Here is a 20744-nt window from a genome sequence, read left to right on the forward strand (position 1 = left end):
TTCAAGTTTCATACAGTGCTTGCATGTTTTACCTTGAGTCAGAGGAGGAAATTCGCAACATTCAATGTTAATGCATCATCATGGGTCAGGTTTTAATCACATCAAAATCAGGAAATGCAGTTATGGTTTCCACAGCAAACTTACCTTATGCTTAATTGCAGAGATGCGTACATTACATGACCACTCTGTGTGGCATATTCTTTAGCAGAGAATACTTGGACACAGGCAGGATCATGTTTGCTGAGGGAACTAATACATTTTGAATTTCCCTTCTTTTGGAACTGAACTCTCAACCTTAAAATTGCCTTAAAGTAGGTTTCTGTTTTCTGTATTGACTTGCTTCTTCCTAACAATTGGAATGTCTAAGTTGAGATGGATGCTCTAATAGTTACAGAACTTGCAAATCTGTCCCATTATTTAATAAAATGATAAATAAAAAAAAATGAAAACAGGAGATTCCTCACTCTGCCTGATGTGAATAGTTTCTTAGTTAATTGCCTTTTAAAATGAACTACTAATCCTCTTAAAATAACAGAACCTGGCTGTTTGTGTGTATCAACACAGTGTTTCATCGGAGATTAGTGCAGCTAACTCACTAAAATAAATAGATTTTCAAGAATATGATGTCTAAGCACAATGTTCTTATTAGCCAAGTTCAATTTTAAATAATATTTATTCTTCTGTCAAACTCCAAATAAACAAAATCACTATTAAAAGGCTTTGTGACTAATGTTTAAGGTGATCAGAAAGCTCAAACTATGGAAGGACAGATCTTTGCATTGAAATTAGCATGTTGAAGATGAAAATAAATTACTAGTGTTAATCAAAACAAATTATTTTAGTGTCCTTGTGAAGTTTATAATAGGTGCACATGGCTGTGATGTGCCGGTGAAGGACAGAGAAGATCCTTACTCCTGCAAACTTCTGAACATTACTAACCCAGGTATGAATGATAATCTTTTAAACTATTATATCATATTAAACAGAATCCTCTTTGTTGTGACACACTGGTTTAGTGGCTGTCCCAGTTAAGGGCCCAATCCTGCAAATACTACTGGACTTGCTCTCTATGTAGGCACTTATATAGCCCACCTCTGAGCACCACATGCAGACATTAATGGGGGAGATTTTCCAAGGCACGAAGGGCAGACCGTTGACTTTCATTGGAGTTGGGCATCCTTTGTGCCTTTGAAAATCTCCCCCAATTAATGTACCTTTTCAATATCTCTGTCATGTATGGGCTATTGTCCCCACCTTACAGATGGGGAACTGAGTCAGAGAGCATTAAATGACTTGTTCAAGTTTGCACAAGTCTATGTTGCATTAGAGCTGAGAACCTAACCCAAATCATCCAGGTCCAGTGTCTTGGCCACAAGACCATGTGAGGACACTTCTGCTGAAGTGAGTACTACATCTGATAGTGTTTGCAGAATCTGTTCTTGGGAGAAGAGGCAATTGTTTAAAATATAAGTGTCAGAAAATACTTGAAATGAAACACTGTCCTCAATAAAATACATAACTAAAATTATATTTCCTGCCTTTCATTTTCATTTTTCCTCCTTTGAATATTTACTTTGTAACTATTATATTAGAATTTCACAACTATGATTCTAACTCCTGGTAAAAACCACTTGGCCCTTTTGGAATGAGTCACTTTTTAAATACCACTTCTGCTAATTTGGTTCCAGTTAAGCAGCCGTCATTGCCATTCAGCTACCGAAGGATACATCAGATGGAATAAAACAGCTGTTCTCATTAAGCAGAGCAAGGTGTTATATGTGTGTGTGTGCGCACTTCCATTCAGTGCTCTGTACATGCTCAAGCACTGACTTACAGTTGCTGGTAACCAGCAGGCTACTAAATCATTCTAAGTGTCTCCTTGCAGTCAGTCATCTTTCCTCTGAAATTTGATTACCTTTGTGCGCTTTGCCAGTCATGCTAATTATTCATCAGACGTTCCCATGTATACACAATTCCAGAACGATAAATCTACTCACATTGCTGGTATAATCCTCGTTCTTTTTTTAAAATACAGTTTTGAATCAAGAAATCGAAGCATTCAGTCTCCCTGAAGATACGCCTTCAGTGCTTTCTGAAGACCACATTGTCAGTGTGAACTTCCGAGTCCTTTACCCCATTGTCATTACCAGTCTTGGGGTATTCTATGATGATGATGGTGTGGGATTCCAGAGGAATATCACTGTAAAACTGTACCAGACAGAACAGGAGGTATGATATTATAGTTTTCTTACTGAAGAGGGCTAAAGCACATTTTTTTCTTTGTCGTGAATTGAATACCTGCAGAATGAGATGTATGTGTTAATGGCCTAGCAAATTAATGATTTCACCTATCATACACTAATAAAAGAGTGTTTTCTTTCCCACTGCACTCTTAAAAACTGTCAGATGAGTAACTGTAAATCTTTCCTATTTCACATTTGTCATCTGGTGAATGTGAAAAACTGGGATTTACAAACTTTTAATATTAAAATATTATTTTTTCTGTATAACTGTAGACTACTTTTTTAGATTACTAATGTGTGGGTTAATAGAAATGCTTCTTGATTAAATGTTCCTTGTAATTCCAAGACAAAACAGTTTTAGTTGAAATTGAGGTTATAAAAGTTTATTGATAACTTAAAGACTTATATGAGTTCAAACAAAAACCACCACCCTTTGAATGTTTAAAAGTAAGGAAATGCTGTAAATTTAAGCTAGTAATTCTTGTTCTATAGTCTGATCCACACTCTAGCTAGACATCTAAAAGTTGTTGCACACTGTTATCATTTAGCACATAACCAGTATAATTATCTCTATGTAGTTTTCCAGCTCTGTTATGGACTTAAACCTTTGGGTCATCTCTAGTCATTGTTGTCGTCTTTATTTCCCTTTCCCTGTTCTGGGTCAGCAACTTTTATAGCCTTCTTCCAAAACCCATGATTGTATGCCTGTCTGTCATGTAAATTGGTCTCTCTAAGGTCCTCTGATATCTGGTCGTTGTACTAAGTCTTTGCCCTCCTCCTTGGTTGTCTTCTGTCCATGGTCATTTCAAGGGCCATCCTACCAATATAACCCATACCAAAGTAGCCTAGCCTCCCTCAACTTGTCTTCAGATGGGCAACCAATTTTTGGCGCTCTCAACCTTATTTTGTTTCCTACCATGGAGTCTCCAGCCATTTGATTATCTCAACATCTTTGTTTCTCTAGTGGAGAGCATACTGATTTCTTGTAGCTGGTCAAGTCTCTGGTACATTAGGATGGGTCAAATTACAGTTTTCTACAGTCTACCTTTTAACTTTATTGGTATCTTTTTATCACAGAGAACTTGGGTCAGCTCCCACCGTTTGTACCAAGCAGCTTTAGTACAATGCTGGGCATCACTCAGGAGGGCACCACTACCAGCAACCATTCATTGATTATAGGTATTTAAATTCTTTCACTCTTCTAAGATCTCTACCCGTAATATCCTTTATGGTTGGTCCTTCTCCTTCATTGATCAGAACCTCAGTCTTTACCAGTGTTCTGTGTTCTGCCGGCTCCTAACTGTGTTGCCACCTTCGTTTGCAGGGTTTCAGACTCGTCTGCACATATCACTGAGTCATCCAGGAACAGCATATTCTGAGGCGGCTCTCTTTGTATATTATCATTTATCACATCCATGACAGCTGCAAACAAAAAAGGGCTCAGTGCTGATCCTTAATACAGGCCGCTTTACTGAAAATTCTCTGTTGGGTAGCCCCATTTGGCTTTGGCTACAGTAGTCAATCTGTCATAAATATCCTGGAGAAAATGGACATATCCTTCTGGCACACCTCTCCATCTCCTATTCCACCAAACTAATTCTCTTGGTACATATGCGAACTCCTTCTCCAAGTCCACAAAGGCTATACCCAGTAGCTATCTCTTTTATCTGAATTTCTCCAGGAAGATTCATATAGCAAAATTATGGCATCAGTGATACTCCTTCCCAGCATACTGACCCTTCCAAATTTCAACTATTCCAGGCAGTTACTTTTCAGTAATCTTCTATGCTTTCATAGCATGTGCATTAGCTTAATTGGATGATAATTAGTATACAGTGTAATACCTCCTTTCTGTTTAAAAATGGGTACTACCAAGTTTTTACATCATTCATCTGACATTTTCTCTTTCTTAAGAATATCATTGAACAGACTTGTAAAATACATGACGCCTTCCCTTCCTATTGACTTCAGCGAATCCACTTGTAGTTTATCAAGCCAAGGTGCTTTCTCCTGTCTAATTTTCCTAATGCTTATATAATCTCTTCTTCCTATGTGCAACCTGTCATGCCCTGGTTCAGCCTAAATGTTGTGAGTTCCTCTCTTGGGTTCTCCTCATTTATCTTTTTTTTCCTTCTTCAAAATAATCTTTTCAGACTTTGCTGATTGCTCATTTCTAATATAAGCAAACTTGTTCACATCTTTCATCATTTCTTCTCTTGCCTTAGTGAGTTTCCAGCTTGTCTTTTCTCCTTCATATCCTCCTAGTAGTTATATAGCTCATCACAGGCCAGATCTGTAGTTGTTGCAACACTTCTTTAGGCCTCCTTTTTTCCCCTCCATATACGCCATCTTATCACTGCACAAGCCATTGGCCTGCTATGGTTTAAAGGTTACCTTTTTCTTCATAATGAATTCTAATGATGCTGGTATAGTCTGGTATATAAAGACTTCCTAAACTCGATGACACATAGATTTTATAAACTCTGTGGATTTCTCATAGGTTCGTATCAAATGCATCCTATAACTAATGCTATGATTTTGTCATGGAAGTCGTGGAATCTGTGACTTCCGAAGACCTCCGTGATTTCAGCCTGCAGGTGTCTGGGAGCCGTAGGGTCCCGCCGGTGCCCACAACGGCTGGGAGCTGCAGCGCTTCTCAAGAGCCCTATATTCAGTGTGTATATGTGTGTCGGGGGAATTCAGAACAAAATATTGTTTGGTTTTAAGGGCTATTTCTGCATGAAAAAGAGCTAACAACATTGTTTAAAACAAAAAATGTTAGGGGTTGCTTTGTGAGGTTTGTCCTTTCTATTGTGAACGAATTAAGATAATGCAGGCTAGCATTGTTTTTACAGCCCTTGTGATTTAAGAATTCGTTTCTTATTTTTGTTTGCTTTTCTTTATTTTGCACACAGGAAGCTCTCTTCAGTGCTCGCTTTAGCCCACCTAGCTGTGGAGTGCAAGTTAACAGATTGTGGTACAAACCTGTAGAACAGTTCATTTTGCCAGAGGTACGTGCAGTATTTAGTTAATTTCCCATGCTGACTTGATTTGTAAGATTGGCATTTACTTTTCACCTGTTTATATGTTTCAGGCTTTATTTATATCTGTTAGTGGCATGAGATGGTGAAATACCCACACTACACATTGTGGATACTAGTATCTCTCTTTAAAGCTAATGCTCTAGAGGTTTTCATTTACTATTCACTGCCTTAAGAAATCTCTTTAAAATGATTCACTGGTGTGGAGCTTTTATGTGAGAATTTATCTCCAAATCTTGGTCTGTAGAGGAAATGCACTAAGATTCTGTGGGATAGTGTTACCCATCTGGTGGGTTGTTTCCCCTTCCTTTAGGGGTGAGTGCAAAGGACTGTCCAGGGGGCACAGACAGATCTCTCAGTTGTTCTCTTGAGTCTTTGTTTTCATTTTGAAAAAAGTAAGTCTTTAGCTATAATGGTTGCAAAGAATACCTTCAGAGTATGAGATGAATGTAAACAATGCAGAAGCATCTGCCTGAGTTTGCAGAGAGTCTGAAACAGTAGCTCTCAAGTGCAAACTTCCCTATTTACTGCAATGGGTATTAATTTGGATACAGATGATGGTACTTCAAATGTGACCATTGTTAGCTGTTGTTTTACTGCTCATCAAAGTATGTAAGAAAGGAGAGGAAGCATCACATAGTGAATTACGCTATATTAGTGTTCCTCAAAGTAAGGGGGAATGTGCATGAAATACTAGCCATAGGTGGGAAAGTGCACAGAAGTTGTATAAATTAAAACATGTATGCTTTTAACAACACATCTGCCAGGGTGCCAGGGGTACGATTGGTTTCATTTTCCTGAAGTGGAGACTCAGCTTTCAAAAGTTTGGAAAACACTGCTGTGTGGGGTGGGTTGGTATTGTTAACACTATTGCTGGTTGTGAGTAGCATTAGCTAAGCTCTAAAGGCTGGGTCCTAGGTTTTGTGATCCCACTTGGGAATGGTGCCTGCACCTTGAGATTGGATTGTACTGTAGGGATATGGTATCAAATGTTGCTTTTCAGGGTTGTACTGGAAGGAAGTGGTTAAACATAGTAAAAAAGAGTGTGGAAAGAAAATAGAATTAACGTTATTACATAGGGCTTAATCCAACAGTTCTTACTCAAGTAAAACTTCTGTTGACTTAAAGTGGGAATGCTGACTGAGTGACAGCTCCCAGCTGTGAGGAAAGGTTTCAGTGTGAGTTCCTAATCTCTAAATATTTCAGATACAATTTTAAAATTTGGCTTATTTAATTTAAATGTGTTCTCTTATATTGTTAAACCAGTGCTCTAATAACTGTCTTAAATAGAAATAGATTTCTGTCACTAGTTTTAGGTCCTGGAAGAAATGCAGTGAAGTGGTTTATATGGAAAATGTGGGAGGGAAAATGAATGGCTGAGGAAGTTAGGCATTCCGGGCCAATTTAGTCCTTGATATTATTCCACTGACTTCACAAGAGTTAATACAGGAATGAATTTGGACCTCAGTTCCCTGTGAGAGGATGTAGCAGTTGACTGGTTAGTTTATCTCAGCGTTTCTCCCCCGGGGATCCTGACCCAAAAGGGAGTCACAAGACTATTGTAGGGGGATCATGAGAGTGGCAGCTGCTGGCTGGGCAGCCAGCTCTGAAGACAGTGCTGCCGCCAGCAGCAGTGCAGACGTAAAAGTGGTGTGGTATGGGGTCAGAGGTTGTCAGCCTCAAATATTTTCAAAGGGGGGTCCCAGCAAAAAAAGTTTGAGAACCCCTGGCTTGTCTCCTTAAACAGTTTATTAGAGAGTAGCATTTTAGTGGTCTGGCTTGTCAAGTAAGCACATTTCTTGCGGCATTTTCTGTATGCAATTTAATGCTGCTTAAATTTCTTCAGGGGTAAGAAATTTAATTTAAAGTGATGTGCAGCAGATGCTGTATGGTTTTAATTATTAGAACATATTTTGCCCAACAGTATAGTGGGATGGGAATGGTTTCTGCACAACTCAAATTTTATTCCTGTAAATCTTTGTTTTTTTTCCAGTATATTAAATTCCCAGGCACTTGTAATTTTTTCCTCTTATTAATGCATATTCAAACTGCACCATAAATTTATAGAAATATAGGACTGGAAGAGACCTCAGGAAGTGATCTAGTCCATCCTCTTGTGTTGAGGTAGGACCAAGTAAACCTAGAGCATCTCTGACAGCTGTTTGTCTAACCTGTTCCAAAAATCTCTAATGATAAGGACTCCACAACCTCCCGTGGAAGCCTATTTTAGAGCTTAACTATCCTTATAGTTAAAAAGCTTTTCCTAATATCTATCCTAAATCTATCTTGCTGCAGATTAAGCCCATTACTACTTGTCCTATCTGCAGTGAACATACAGAACGATTGATCGCCATCCTCTTTATAACAGCCCTTAACATATTTAAAGACTTATAAAGTTCCCTCTCACTCATCTTTGCTCAAAAATAAACATGCCAAGGTTTGTTTTTTATCCCTTCCTCATAAATCAGGTTTTTAACATCCTTTTATAATTTTTGTCACTTTCTTCTGGACTCTCTCCAGTTTATCCACATCTTTGTTAGAGTGTGGCACCCAGAACTGGACACAGTACTGCAGCTGAGACCTCACCAGAGCCAAGTAGCGCAGGACAGTTACCTCCCACGTCTCACATAATACACCCTAGAATGATATTAGCCATTGTTGGCTCATATTCAATTTGTGAGCCATTATAACCTGCACATCCTTTTTGACAGTACTACTACCTAGTCAGTTCCCCATTTTGTGGCTGTGGATTTGATTTTTCCTTTCTAAATGAAATACTTTTCACTTGTCTTTATTGAAGTTAATCTTGTTGAATTCACACCAGTTCTTCAATTTGTCAAGGTCATTTTAAATTCTAATCCTGTCCTCCAAAGTGCTTGCAACCCCTCCCAGTTTGGTGTTATCTGCAAATTTTAGAAACTAATTCTCCACTCCTTTAGCCAAGTCATTCATGAAATATTGAATAGTACTGGTCCCAGGACAGACCCCTGCAAGACCCCATTAGGTATGTCCTCCCAGTTTGACAGTTTGATACATTTGTGCTTTCTGACTGAAAAAAGGTCTGAAGCATTGTTTAGAAAAGAGACAATCTCCAAGTGCTTTTTATTGATATTTTTACTATGTCGTTGGCATTGTATATCTACAGGATGACATGACATTTCTTGTTTGGATTGATGGGGTTTATGCTTTGTCACATAGTCTTTTTGATATTTAAGATGCTGAAGCATTCAGAAGAGATTTAATGCACATATACTGACATCCAGTTATCTGAGATCTGTTTGTAGTGAAGTCTTTAAGTGCTACAAAATTGGTGCGAGACAATACCTTTCCCTACTCCTCTACATTAAGAAATATTGGATTGTTCAAATTACTTCATCTGTCTTTTAACTAAAGTGCTGGTTTTTGTTATGGTTTTTTTGGCTCATCCTTGTAAGGGTGAGGAAGGATGGAGGGAAATAACTTCAGAACAAGCAGTTGGCAGGCCAAATTGTCAAAGACAGAATCAGTCGCTCATTTTCCGAATGATTGTGGAAAGAGCAAGCGAGCACAAATCAGCAAACTACTAAAGAGGAGGTAGAGGTTCACAGATAAGTTTTAAAGAAGCATGTATTTTTATGGCACAGGGCTCCAGACCACTCAGATGGAATTGAGACTCTGCCATATGCACACTGTTACTAATGAGAGATAGTCAGAACAACAAAAGGCATGGCACTGTAACATTTGGAAAGGAATTTAACAGGATTACATTATGTCAGTCCACCTGTTCAGTCTTCATAGTAAGTGCCAATCCTCTCCCATTGCAGAGAGGATGGACTGTAAACAGGGAGAAAATAGATGATGAGTGCTGGTAACGTTCTTCTTTCAGCATTTTTACATACGAAGTTTCTGTTAGGCAGCTTGGAATAAGAATCACTGAAAGCTCAAGTCGTTAGTGAACTTGCTCACAAATCTCTCAAGATGTAAAGCAATAGTATTTGGCACTTCTCAAACACCTTGCATTCAACGATCTCAATCTCTAATTGATTAAGTGTCTCTCGATGACCTTTCTGAAGTGGCTATAGTAAGTATTTACATATCCCCTTTTACAAAGGAGGAAACTGAGTCACATGCAGGCTGAGTGACTTGCCCAACAGCAATGCAGTCAAATGGCAGAGCTAGAACTAGAACCCAGATTTACTGATCTCTAAAGCAAAAATTGTTACCGTGGGAAAGGGCAGCTACTAAAATACCTTGTAAATACAGATGCTAGGTGCCTGCTGCTATCCAGGTTTCAAAGCCTAAGGTGATGGGGAATCCTGCCATTGACATTAAAAAAAATTCTTAGTAATGGTCCACTTGTCATATTAGAATGACAAATAATTAGAAGTAAGCAGGGTGGGGGTATTGAGCACAAAGATCAGACCAGGATGAGTACTGGTTTGGTCTATTGTTCAGCTATAAAACAAATTAGAAGCAACAGACGGTGGAAGATATGAGACTTTTGAAATGTGTGGCTGTGACTGAATGTCAAGCCTGCTATGGGCATAAAAGACTTATTAGTGGAGGATGTTAAACAGCTTGAGGAAGTTGTAAGAAATCAGGCTGCACTATTTTGGATCTATCAGTAAGTGGAGACAATCCAGAAGAGAGGATAAGGAGGGAAGGAAATGCGTTAGGGAAAGGTCAAAGGAGAGGTAACTGGATCTGAGGCATGCAGCAGCAGAGAGTTAGCAAACAGTTCCGAACATTAAGGATCTGTCTGCATTTGTAAATAAGTTTAAAACAAGATGAGGTATTTCTGTGCTTGAATAGCTACCTTTATGTACAGTGTGTCGAAATTTTTGCTTTAGAAGATGAGGAATTGATTTAAAGCTATATTGCTTTAAACAAAATCATTTGCTTTGGTTTAACGTTCATGAAACGAATGTTAATGTATTCAGTGTATATTCTGTCGACGAGAACAGGATTACTTAAACTATAGAACTTTAAATTATTACTTTAACATTTATTTTTATACTGCAACCCCTCTGTCCCTTTTTAACCATATTTGAGGCTTTCAACAGAAAATAGTAATATTATCTGTACAGTATATCTCAAATGTAGCATTTAGCAGATCAGTTTAAAGATGGACTGAACTGCTTCTTAAACTTTTACACATTTATCCTCTTAATGATGTAGGATCTTAAGTTTTTTTTAAGTGTCACACAGTTTAAATAAAAAGGGAAAAAAGACAATAATTTCCTCCTTTTCAGTAACTCCTCACTTAACATTGTAGTTATGTTCCTGAAAATGCCACTTCAAGTGAAACGATGTTAAGCGAATCCAATTTCCCCATAAGAATGAATGTAAATGGGTGGGGGCGGGGGTTAGGTTCCAGGGAGATTTTTTTTTTTTTGCCGTACAGTACAATACTATAGGTGGGAGGTGCCTCTGCCTTACTCCACACAGGCACAGTCCACTGGTACTGCAGACAATGCGGCAGGCAAGGAGGCTGAAGGTGCTGTACGCTAGGAGAAGCACGTTGTGCAGCAGCAGTGGCAGCTTCCCCTACTCTGCAAGCCCCAGGGGCAGGGGGCTCAACCCTCGGCCTGCCCACGCCACCCCTTCCCCTAAGCCCCCACCCTTAACCCGCCTCTTCTTCCCCCCACCCCCCTTTACTCTGCACACTGCACCCTCCCTCCTTCTCCCTCCCTCCCCTGCCTCCTGCCCACAGCAATCAGCTGGCTTGCAGCATTCAGGAGGCGGGTGGGGAGAGGAGCGAGGACACAGCGCACAGGCTCGCCCTGAGCACTACAAGCCAGCTGATTGCCGTGGGGAGGAGGGGGAAGGCGTTTGATCTTCAGGGTCTGCCGGCGGGCGGGAGGCGCTGTGGGAAGGGGTGTAGGGGAGCTGATAGAGGGACTGCCAGCTGGGGACAAAGCAGGCAGCCAAATAACGTTAAAGTTGTGCAATGCTTCACTATAAAATGGAGCACGTTCTGTAATTGAGCAGGGACGTAAGATCGAAACAATGTTAAGTGAGAGGATGTTAAGTGGGGAGTTACTGTACTTGTATACCAAGAACTGAGGCGAGGGTTCTCTGATTCTTCTGCTACAACTCATGACACCTGTACCGAGGGAAGAAAGGAAATACCCTGTTTCCCTTTAAGTTTTGGTGATGTCAGTGATTGCTGTGGGATCAATAGAGATCCCTAATCTCAGTTCTTGGCAGATAACTAAAAGAGGCATTGATTTTCAAATTTCTTATAATTATTCTGTTTGTAATTAGGTTTTTATAGTTAATTTTTAAAAATCATTTCAGTTCACCTTTAAAAGTTTAAACAAAAAGGAAAAAATCTTTCATTACAGACGTCTGTTAAAGTTTAATATCATTCCTGATGTAGAAAAATGTTATTTGACTTAAAGGCACAGTGTCTGGTTCTGTTTCATAGGTGCATCACTTAATTTTTAACTGAATTTATTGCAGTGAAGTCTTAAGTAAAAACATTATACTATATTATAAAACCACCATTTATGTAAAATTGACTGTTTTTTAATTAAAATTGTGATACTTCCATTTGATTCCACTCTCTAAAGTAAGTGTGTGTGTGTGTGTGTGTAAGGCCCTATTTGAATTGCAGGATGATTGTCAAAAAATTGCAGCTGAGTTGCGGACAAACCTGGAAAATTGCAGAAAAGTAATAGCAGCAAAGAGTCCTGTGGCACCTTATAGATGTATTGGAGCATGAGCTTTGGTGGGTGAATACCCACTTCGTCGGATGCATGTAAAGTAATAATGGACCTTTATTATTTGCAGTAATAAGGTCCATTATTTTCTGTGATTTTTCTGCTGTTGGCCGCCCGAGGATGAGCACAGCTGTCAAAATTGCAGTATAAGCCGGATGTTGTGGAATCCACAATTTCCATAATATTGCAAGTAGGGCCATGTGTCTGCACGTGTGTTTTTTGTTTATATACATTTTTCCTGTTAATGGTGAATTGTGGTGTGCTTTCTTAACAGAGTTTTGAAGGCACTATTGTGTGGGAAAGCCAGGACCTTCAAGGCCTTGTTTCTAGGAATCTTCACAAAGTGATGGTTAATGATGGAGGAGGAGTTCTCAGAGTCTCTACGGTGTGTCATCTCTTCATACTACTTATGTTACAATCATAAACTTTTACCAAAAACTAATTTAACGTAAGATCTTTTTTCTTCCCATTTCCCTGTGCTCCCTAGGTGTCTCTGTAAATGTCCAATCATTTCAGGTGACATCAGTCTGGCTTCCTCTGTTGGTTTAATTTTCATCTTACCCCCACCTTGGGATCCAGCCCTTTGATGTACAAGGAAAATGATGCCACTGACTGTATTCAAGGCCTGTTTTCCACTCTGCATGGAAATAAAGTTCACCCCTCCCTTTTGTGGACTTCAAAGATAATGGGTCAAATTCACTGCAGCTGAATCTGCCAGCAGTGAATTCTGCCCGTTACTGCAATCCTAAGCTAAAGAATTCTCTTTCCTTGTCACCACTTTCTGCTGATTCACAAACAGCATGCTGCGCCATTATAGTTTAACCATTTCAAGTTTAACCCTTTCCTCTTAATTTCAAATCTAGCTTTCCAATGTGATCTGAGGATGGAATAGAAGACAGAAATTAATGCTACAATTTCCAAAGCTGCCGCTGTTTTGGATGCCTCATTGCTATTAATTTTAATGTCAATAGAGCACCTGAATCCCTTAGGCATTTTTTAAAATCCCATCCTAAAATTATAATTAAAGCCTTAGTCTTTTACATATGCAGATATCTTAAAAAAATGTACTGTACATTGTTGTTGCAGCAAGTTTTGTATTTAGCAAGGGAATTAGCTCAACTTTTGCTATTGACACCTTTCTCTTTTTGTAATGTTTTTAATCAATCTCTAACAGACAGGGGAAGGTTCATGGCCACATGAATTCACGGATGGTGTGGAAGGAATAGCAGGAGGCTTTATTTACACTATTCAAGGTAAGTCTGCAAAAAATGCAGTTAGCATCTCTGTCCTACAACAGAACATTTAAACGACAGCTCTGACATGAATGATCAATCTGTGTCCAATATTAATTTGATAGACTAAGAAGTTCTACTTTTAGTTTATTCCTCTCTCATATAAGTCCTATACTAAATAAAATTTTGGTGACATGCTGACATCTTTGGTTGCTCCTTATCACCCAGCTAAGGCAATTTTTTATCTCTTTGCTGTCTTTATATTAACACTATAACCTTTTCCCCTTCTGTCCAGACAGATTTTCCTGTCCCCGTCCTTAATTCTTGTTGTCAAAAGACCAAGTTAAAGAAAAAAGTTCTACATTGGTTGCCATTAAGAAGTCAACTTGTTGTAACAGTTTCCACGTTTTCCCTGTATTTAGACTAGAAAATAACTGCACTTTATCTTACAAAACTGTGGAGCAATTGTTGGCTAATGGTGACATTAAAGTTAAAGTGGGCTTGTTTTTCCCAGCAGTGCTGTTGCCCTTTGCACCCATTTCAGCAGGTTGTGTGTGAGCCTCTGGGAGCCCTTTCAAACTCTGCATGGTCTCTGGGCTACCTAGCACTGAAGCTGGCGTCTGAACTGGCACCACAGAGCAGCTGCTGTAATAGAAAAACTGAAGTGACTCTGTATTAACACTTTTGAAAAAAGTGAGGCTGGCTTGTCTGCCCTGGCATAAGGAAAAGCAGAAATTTATTTTCTTTAAGTAAAATAACTAACTTAGTTTTAAAATGTGGTTTGGGGGCACACAAACCAGCTTTGGCCTATAAAAACTTTTCAGTGACTTAGTGTCACTACAAGAGGAAAATAAGGGAATAATGGATCCAGTTCTGGGCTTTCCTCTGAGCTAGTAAGTGCCTGTCTACACTACTTTGCTTTGTGTAATCAGATTGTAACATGGTTGACTCCACACAATTGTCAATACAGTGTCGGACACCAGACCACATTCAAGAACCATTTCCGTGCTGAGTAGATAGGACTGGCAGATATGATTTGAGCAGTCTAATCTCCCATACATCTGTGCAGGGGGATCTTAAAGTGCACTGAAACCATGTGTAAAACCCACCTCCTCCTTCCCCCTCTAGTTTTAAAAGTTCTGGTAGTACAGAATACCTGCCCTGATTTTCCCTGACTATGCTTGTGCAAAACTGGTTATTCTGTGTGGTAGATGTACAGTCATGCTGGCCTGTCCACTATGAAAATTGTTTGTGTTGAGTTGAGCCTTGTCAGAGCAGTATGTGAGAACCTGGTTTTCAGCCTCTGTCTATGCTACAGGTAAATGTGCTTAGGATAAATTGATACTAACTTAGGCAGCCCTCCTATTCATTCTGTAAAAAAGTGGAGAGTTGAATGCTAGATAATTATTTGTATAAAACGTTCTTAAGACTTTTGAATCCTGTCATTGGAGCAAAGAAGCATTCTGTTCCTTTTTCATTAAGGTATATGTAAGGCCCTACCAAATTCTTGGCCATGAAAAATACGTCATGGACCATGAAATCTGGTCTTTTGTGTGCTCTTACCCAATACTATACAGATTTCATGGGGGAGACCAGAGTTTCTCAAATTGGGGGTTGTGACCCAAAAGGGATTTGCAGGGGGGTCACGTGCTTATTTTGGGTGGGGGGTCCAGGGTATTGCCACGCTTACGTCTGTGCTGCTACCACAACTAGATGGCTGGAGAGCAGTGGTTGTTGGCTGGGTGCCCAGCTCTGAAGGCAGCGCTGCTGCCACCAGCAGCAGTGCAGAAGTAAACATGGCAATACCACACTATGCCATCCTTCCTTCTGCACTGCTGCTGGCGGCAGCTCTCCCTTCAGAGCTGGGCACCCAGCCAGCAGCTGCTGCTCTCCAGCTGCCCAGGTCTGAAAGAAGTGCTGCCACCAGCAGCAATACAGAAGGGTAGCAGTACTGCAACTTCCCCTACAATAACCTTGCAACCCTGCCCGCCCCATAACTCTTCTTGGAGTCAGGCCCTCCAACAATTACACCACCATGAAATTTCAGATTTAAATAGCTGAATCATGAAATTTATTTTAAAAATCCTCTGACCGTGAAATTGACCAAAATGGACGGTGAATTTGGTATGACTCCTTCCCCCCCCCCATACCCCTTATTGTCTGCAACTTTTGCTTTTTATCATTGTAAACTTGTCAAATTAGTGCCTTTGTTTTTTGAAAAAAAATTGCAAAATTTCCCAAATCCAGATTTTGGCTGGACGCTTACTAATAAAATAAATATGTAAATATGCTGCTTCTAGTACAAGAAAAATATACACAGCTGTATGTAGTGTACTGCACGTGGATATTAACAGATGTGTAATTTTGGCTATGTATAATTTCTCCTCCCTCCCATTCAGAAGGTGATGCTCTTTTAGAAAGCCTTCATACTCGCCCTGAGAGGTTTGAAAACCACTTAAAAAACCTTGAAGAGGAGGATGCATTATTGAAGGAAGAAAGCAGCGCCTATGATGATATTGTTTTTGTAGACATTGTTGACACCTACAGAAATGTTCCAGCCAAATTACTGAACTTCTACCGATGGTAGGTTGGAAAAAAGTATTTTTTATTAAGGATTTCCCTGGTTATTTCTTGTGCCAGTTGGTCCTTGAGATGCTGTATTCTGAAAATTTACACAATATTAACATAAAATTATTTAACTCTTTTCATTGTTTTTGTTTTGTTTAGTTTTCACACGATAAGGGACAAAATTGAATTACTCCATCTGGTGATTAAAAGTGAGGGCTCAGTTTTTAGGATTGATCTTTACTGACTGAACTCCTTCCCCACCCCAAATATCTGCAACACAAATCCAAATATGCAAGTTAGAGTTAAATCATGCCCACAACCCTACCTGGGATGTTTGCTAGCAGCATGAAATCACAATCTGAAGACCAGCAGCTTAAATTTTAAATGCTGGCTGTCAGCCTGATTACAAACAGCCCATGGAAGTCAACAGAAAGACTGGCACTGACCTCAGTGGGCTTTGGATCAGAACCAAAAGGTTCAACCCTGTCAGGTCCTGAGCACCCTCAATTTCCATTGCAGGGTAGATTTCAGCTTGAAGTGCTCAGTTCCTCATGGGACCTGGGCTCTAGCACCCAACATGGAGAGGCTCAGCACTCAGACCAGAAAGGCTTTCCATATAGCTTTGAGCACACTTTGTCATCACAACAATCGCACAAGAGCTGCCTGCTACTGCCAGATCCCTCTGTCTTGTGTGAAAATAGGGTCTAAACATTAATGACTGAAGCATCAATCCAGAACATGAATTGAAAAAGCAATTGATAATACATTTTACTCCAAGGAGTTTATATGTATTTTAAAGGTTTCAATTTCTTGGAGACGTTACCCATAAAAGCTGAAAAAACACAGCCTTTTATTCTAAAAATTAGTTTGTTTTTTTTATTTTAAATTCTGTTTGGTTTCAGTACATTTGCACAACATAAATGTATTGGAAGATATGAATGAGTAATTATCGAAAACAAATACCAGAGAATTTTGTTCCAGTTCTAAGCTCAGTTTAAAATATATATAGGTATTTATTACTATTATTTGTAAACAACAGTCCCCTCCCCAAAACTCACATTTGATCCCCAAAGGAATGTGCACACACATGAGTGAGTAATCCCATTGCAGGATCAAGACCTCAGTGAGTAATACAATCAGGAATTGAGTGATGGAAACTTTAAAAACAGCATTGATAATTAACTGAGAACATTTAACTGAAAAGCTCAAGCATATTTTATAGCACCTCTTGCATATAAACAGTCTAAGATCTGTTTAGATATGTGCAGCAAATCTTCTACAACTATGTATATATATTCCAAAATATATGCTTATACATCAGAAAAGACAATAGGCTTGGTTCTCTGTTCACCCTCTTGTAAATAAGGAGTAACTATTGAAGCCACTGGAATTACTAATATTTAACTTGGGCTGATTCTTTCCTTGTTAAATAATAACTTTAAATGCTACCTGTGGTGTTTTGCTTTTTTTAAAGCCACCAAAGGAATGTGCCAAATAGTGTAGAATACACACATGAGAAACACACTTCTGATTGCTAAAAGGAGTAATAAAGTTGAAGTCCTCTAACTCTCTGTGGTGACTGGTTGCCCATTAGCAGAAAATCATTTCTTGTTCAGTAATAAAGGATTTAAGGAGAACAGTTTGCTCCTTAGGGAAAGTGAATATATAGGCATGTCCTTCAAAACATAGCCTGTCTTTCTGGAGAAACCAAGGAATAATCTCACTCTAGAGTTTCTCCCTACAGTCAAGTATCAGAGGGGTAGCCGTGTTAGTCTGGATCTGTAAAAGCAGCAAAGAATCCTGTGGCACCTTATAGACTAACAGACGTTTTGGAGCATGAGCTTTCGTGGGTGAATACCCACTTCCTCAGATGCATGCACGAAATATGAATACCCACGAAAGCTCATGCTCCAAAATGTCTGTTAGTCTATAAGGTGCCACAGGATTCTTTGCTGTCCCTACAGTCAGTTTCTCTATCTGTAAAATAATGTATGTACCTCACAGGGATGTTAAGGATTGCCCATTTAATACTTGGAGAGAGCTTTACAGAGGGTAAGCACCAAATTATTACTAATCATTCCTTGTAAACTTTCCTAGTTGCGCTGCCCTTGAACCAACTGTTCTCATACAGAAGGCTAGCTGGACCATCAGCCCTTTATACAACCCATGGCATTAACAGCTGTGGTGTAGTCCTCAGCAGGAGTTCATATCCTTTTGAGGTCAGTACTGTTCTAGACAGATTCATTGTAAGTTAAACCCATCAGCTGTAAGGGATAGCAAAAATCCTACCTCAGGTTCCTTTCATATAGAAAAAACATTTAAAAGGAAGAGGACAAATGGCTTACCTCTCCAAGGGGTCCTTTCACTGTTTATGTTGCATACAGGTTATATTGCAGAGTTGTAATTCAGTTTAAATTTTTTTCCCAGTAAATCATCACCATTTTTCTTTTGGCAACAGGACAGTAGAATCAGCTAACTTTGATTTGTTGCTGAAGACAGATGATGACTGTTACATAAATTTGGAAGCTGTGTTCAACAGGATAATGCACGAAAAACTCGACAGGCCAAATATCTGGTGGGGCAAGTGAGTCTCAAACTCTTCTGCTTACTGGGTTTTTCATGGATCTTTTAATTTCTCCATATCTATGGATTGTTTTACTGCTGTAAAATTCAGTTCAGCAGTCTCCTTATGGAGCCCCACTTGTGCCCGCTTCACTAGTAAAGCTCCATAACTTCAGTCAGGGCAGGTCTGGATCCCGAGTTGCAGAAGCCAGATGATGATTGTTCTAGAATGTGCCCTTACAATAGCTAGAATTCTTTTTCCCCTCTTATACTGGGCTATAACATGCATTGGGTGGCACATAACATTTCTCTGTAGCATAAGGAAGCAGTAGGTAATAAATATTTCTGTGCAGAAATAAGGTGAAGTTTAAAAACTGCAAGCATATACCAACATGCCGTTGTTTTGAATTTTACCATTTTTTCAGGCCAATATGACTTTTTCTGGCTGATTTTTTGGAAATTGGTTGTGTACGAGGGGACAAAATTGGCTTTATAGTCTGGTGCCCCATGAATTCTGCAGCTTATACAAGGGAAAAATTCAATATTACCTATTTTATTACTGATTGTGTTACCAAAAACATCCAGCTAATGTGCTTATCCCATACCACCTACCACATCATTCTAGTTGCCAAGAAATCCCAACTGTCCTCTATCCACAAGCTAAAATGCCAGCTTTGCCCCACCGACAGCTTTACAAGGCAGCTATGGATTGTCAATATAAAATAATCTGTGGCACACTAAAAACTTAATTTACTCTTGTAAAAAAGAAATATAGATTTTAACAGTGAAGTTATTTAGTCCTGGGAATTGTTTACCAACAGATATGGTGAATTCCGCATAACTTTAAATAATTTAATCAAGATTGTGTGGCTCTCTCTGATATACTGTAGCTCAGCCAGGAGTTACATCCTTTTAGCTATGATTTTCCTACGATGAGTCCTAAAAACTGCCGAGACCAAACTGTAGTCAGGCACACTGCTCAATAAAATGAAAAATGTGAATTGAGTGAGCTTAACAGAGTCCTCTGAAACTGAAGGAAGTATTTAAAATTGAAAGATGCTATTCAGGAAGCAGCCTTGACACCAGCAAAATATTAAGAATCTTAAATTCACATTAAACTCCACTACTTGTCTCTGTTTACACAGGTTACCTAGTATCTTCTCTCCAGAAGTACACAGTTCATGCCATCTGGTGTTTAACAGGAGGTGATGTTAACACCTTAAATTACAATAATGTGACTTTAATGGGATGCAGAAATGTTAAAACGTAATTTCAGGCTAATCTCTTGGCAGCATTTTTGTAAACTCTTTCTCACCAGTGATGCTGATGTCTTTACTGCTATTTGTAGCCATGCTACTTAGGTGAAAGCTCTGCCAGCTTGTGCTGCAATCACACTGTGATTGCAGTTGGCCATACCCTTGATACTTCCAGTGCTTGGCACTACTTGACAGAGCCAAAATGTCCTATGAATTTTCTTGAGTAGCTCAGACATTTTCTTTTCATTTCATTATATAAGCAACCAAGTATCCAAGTTATTGTGGTGTTCAAGCATTGTGTAGGAAAATAATGGAATATGCTAACATTCAGTAAAGACAAAGGCAAGATTGTAATAACTGAAAATTTTAGCAATAAATTAGTTTTATTTATTCCCTATAGAGGCCTATACCCTACATTTGGTACATGGCATTCAGATTTTCTCATGATGGAATCCATTGTCTCTGATGGATATACAGCAAACAACCATAAATCATTAAATTGCAGTCCTGAATGCATGATGTTTGCCTTCTATCTTGCCATGGCTTGATGCCATCTAAATATACTTACGGCTTTGCTTAGCAAAATTTAGTAAGAATCACTGCTTGTTGGTAATTAGCTGAAGCAGAAAAGGTCTCAGCCACTTGCAGCTCAGTACTTTTGGGTGAATGTCAGTGCTTATTAACCAGAGATTGCTAACAGTGACTAGAGCAGGGGTCGGCAACCTTTCAGAAGTGGTGTGCCAAGTCTTCATTTATTCACTCTAGTTTAAGGTTTCGCATGCCAGTAATACATTTTAATGTTTTTAGAAGGTCTCTTTCTGTAAGTCTATAATATATAACTAAACTGTTGTTGTATGTAAAGAAAATAAGGTTTTAAAAATGTTTAAGAAGCTTCATTTAAAATTAAATTAAAATGCAGAGCCCCCTGGACCGGTGGCCAGGACCTAGGCAGTGTGAGTGCCACTGAAAATCAGCTCGCATGCTGCCTTCCGCACACGTGCCATAGGTTGCCTACTCCTGGACTAGAGCCAGCCATTGTGTAGGCATATAGTGTGATAGTTTCATGCTCACCTCTCCTCTGCCAATCCATGTCAGTCTTCATCTTCTGCTGTTCAGTACTAGGCATCTACCTCCCTGC

The 20744-nt window shown here is 39.2% G+C and overlaps 2 protein-coding genes across 4 annotated transcripts in view; one reads left to right on the forward strand and one right to left on the reverse strand.

Moving 5' to 3' along the window:
• B3GALNT2 (beta-1,3-N-acetylgalactosaminyltransferase 2) overlaps positions 1-20744 on the forward strand; it is a 44089-nt gene that overhangs the window by 16902 nt on the left and 6443 nt on the right. For both annotated transcript variants that reach the window (XM_050950425.1, XM_050950426.1), the window contains exons 3-9: positions 843-943; positions 2036-2229; positions 5159-5254; positions 12263-12373; positions 13163-13241; positions 15620-15803; positions 18247-18372. In XM_050950425.1, the coding sequence (XP_050806382.1) occupies positions 843-943; positions 2036-2229; positions 5159-5254; positions 12263-12373; positions 13163-13241; positions 15620-15803; positions 18247-18372 (891 nt within the window). The remainder of the gene's footprint in view (positions 1-842; positions 944-2035; positions 2230-5158; positions 5255-12262; positions 12374-13162; positions 13242-15619; positions 15804-18246; positions 18373-20744) is intronic.
• Positions 8416-20744, reverse strand: part of TBCE (tubulin folding cofactor E) — a 71306-nt gene continuing 58977 nt past the window's right edge. The window contains exon 17 of one of the 2 annotated variants that reach the window (XM_050950418.1): positions 8416-9097. In XM_050950418.1, the coding sequence (XP_050806375.1) occupies positions 9056-9097 (42 nt within the window). In that variant the 3' untranslated portion in view covers positions 8416-9055. Of the gene's footprint in view, positions 9098-19263; positions 20741-20744 lie in introns of those variants that run through there. The other variant, XM_050950419.1, reaches the window with a different exon arrangement.

Source organism: Gopherus flavomarginatus, chromosome 4, assembly GCF_025201925.1.
Source record: "Gopherus flavomarginatus isolate rGopFla2 chromosome 4, rGopFla2.mat.asm, whole genome shotgun sequence".
In the NCBI taxonomy this organism is placed as follows: domain Eukaryota; kingdom Metazoa; phylum Chordata; order Testudines; family Testudinidae; genus Gopherus; species Gopherus flavomarginatus.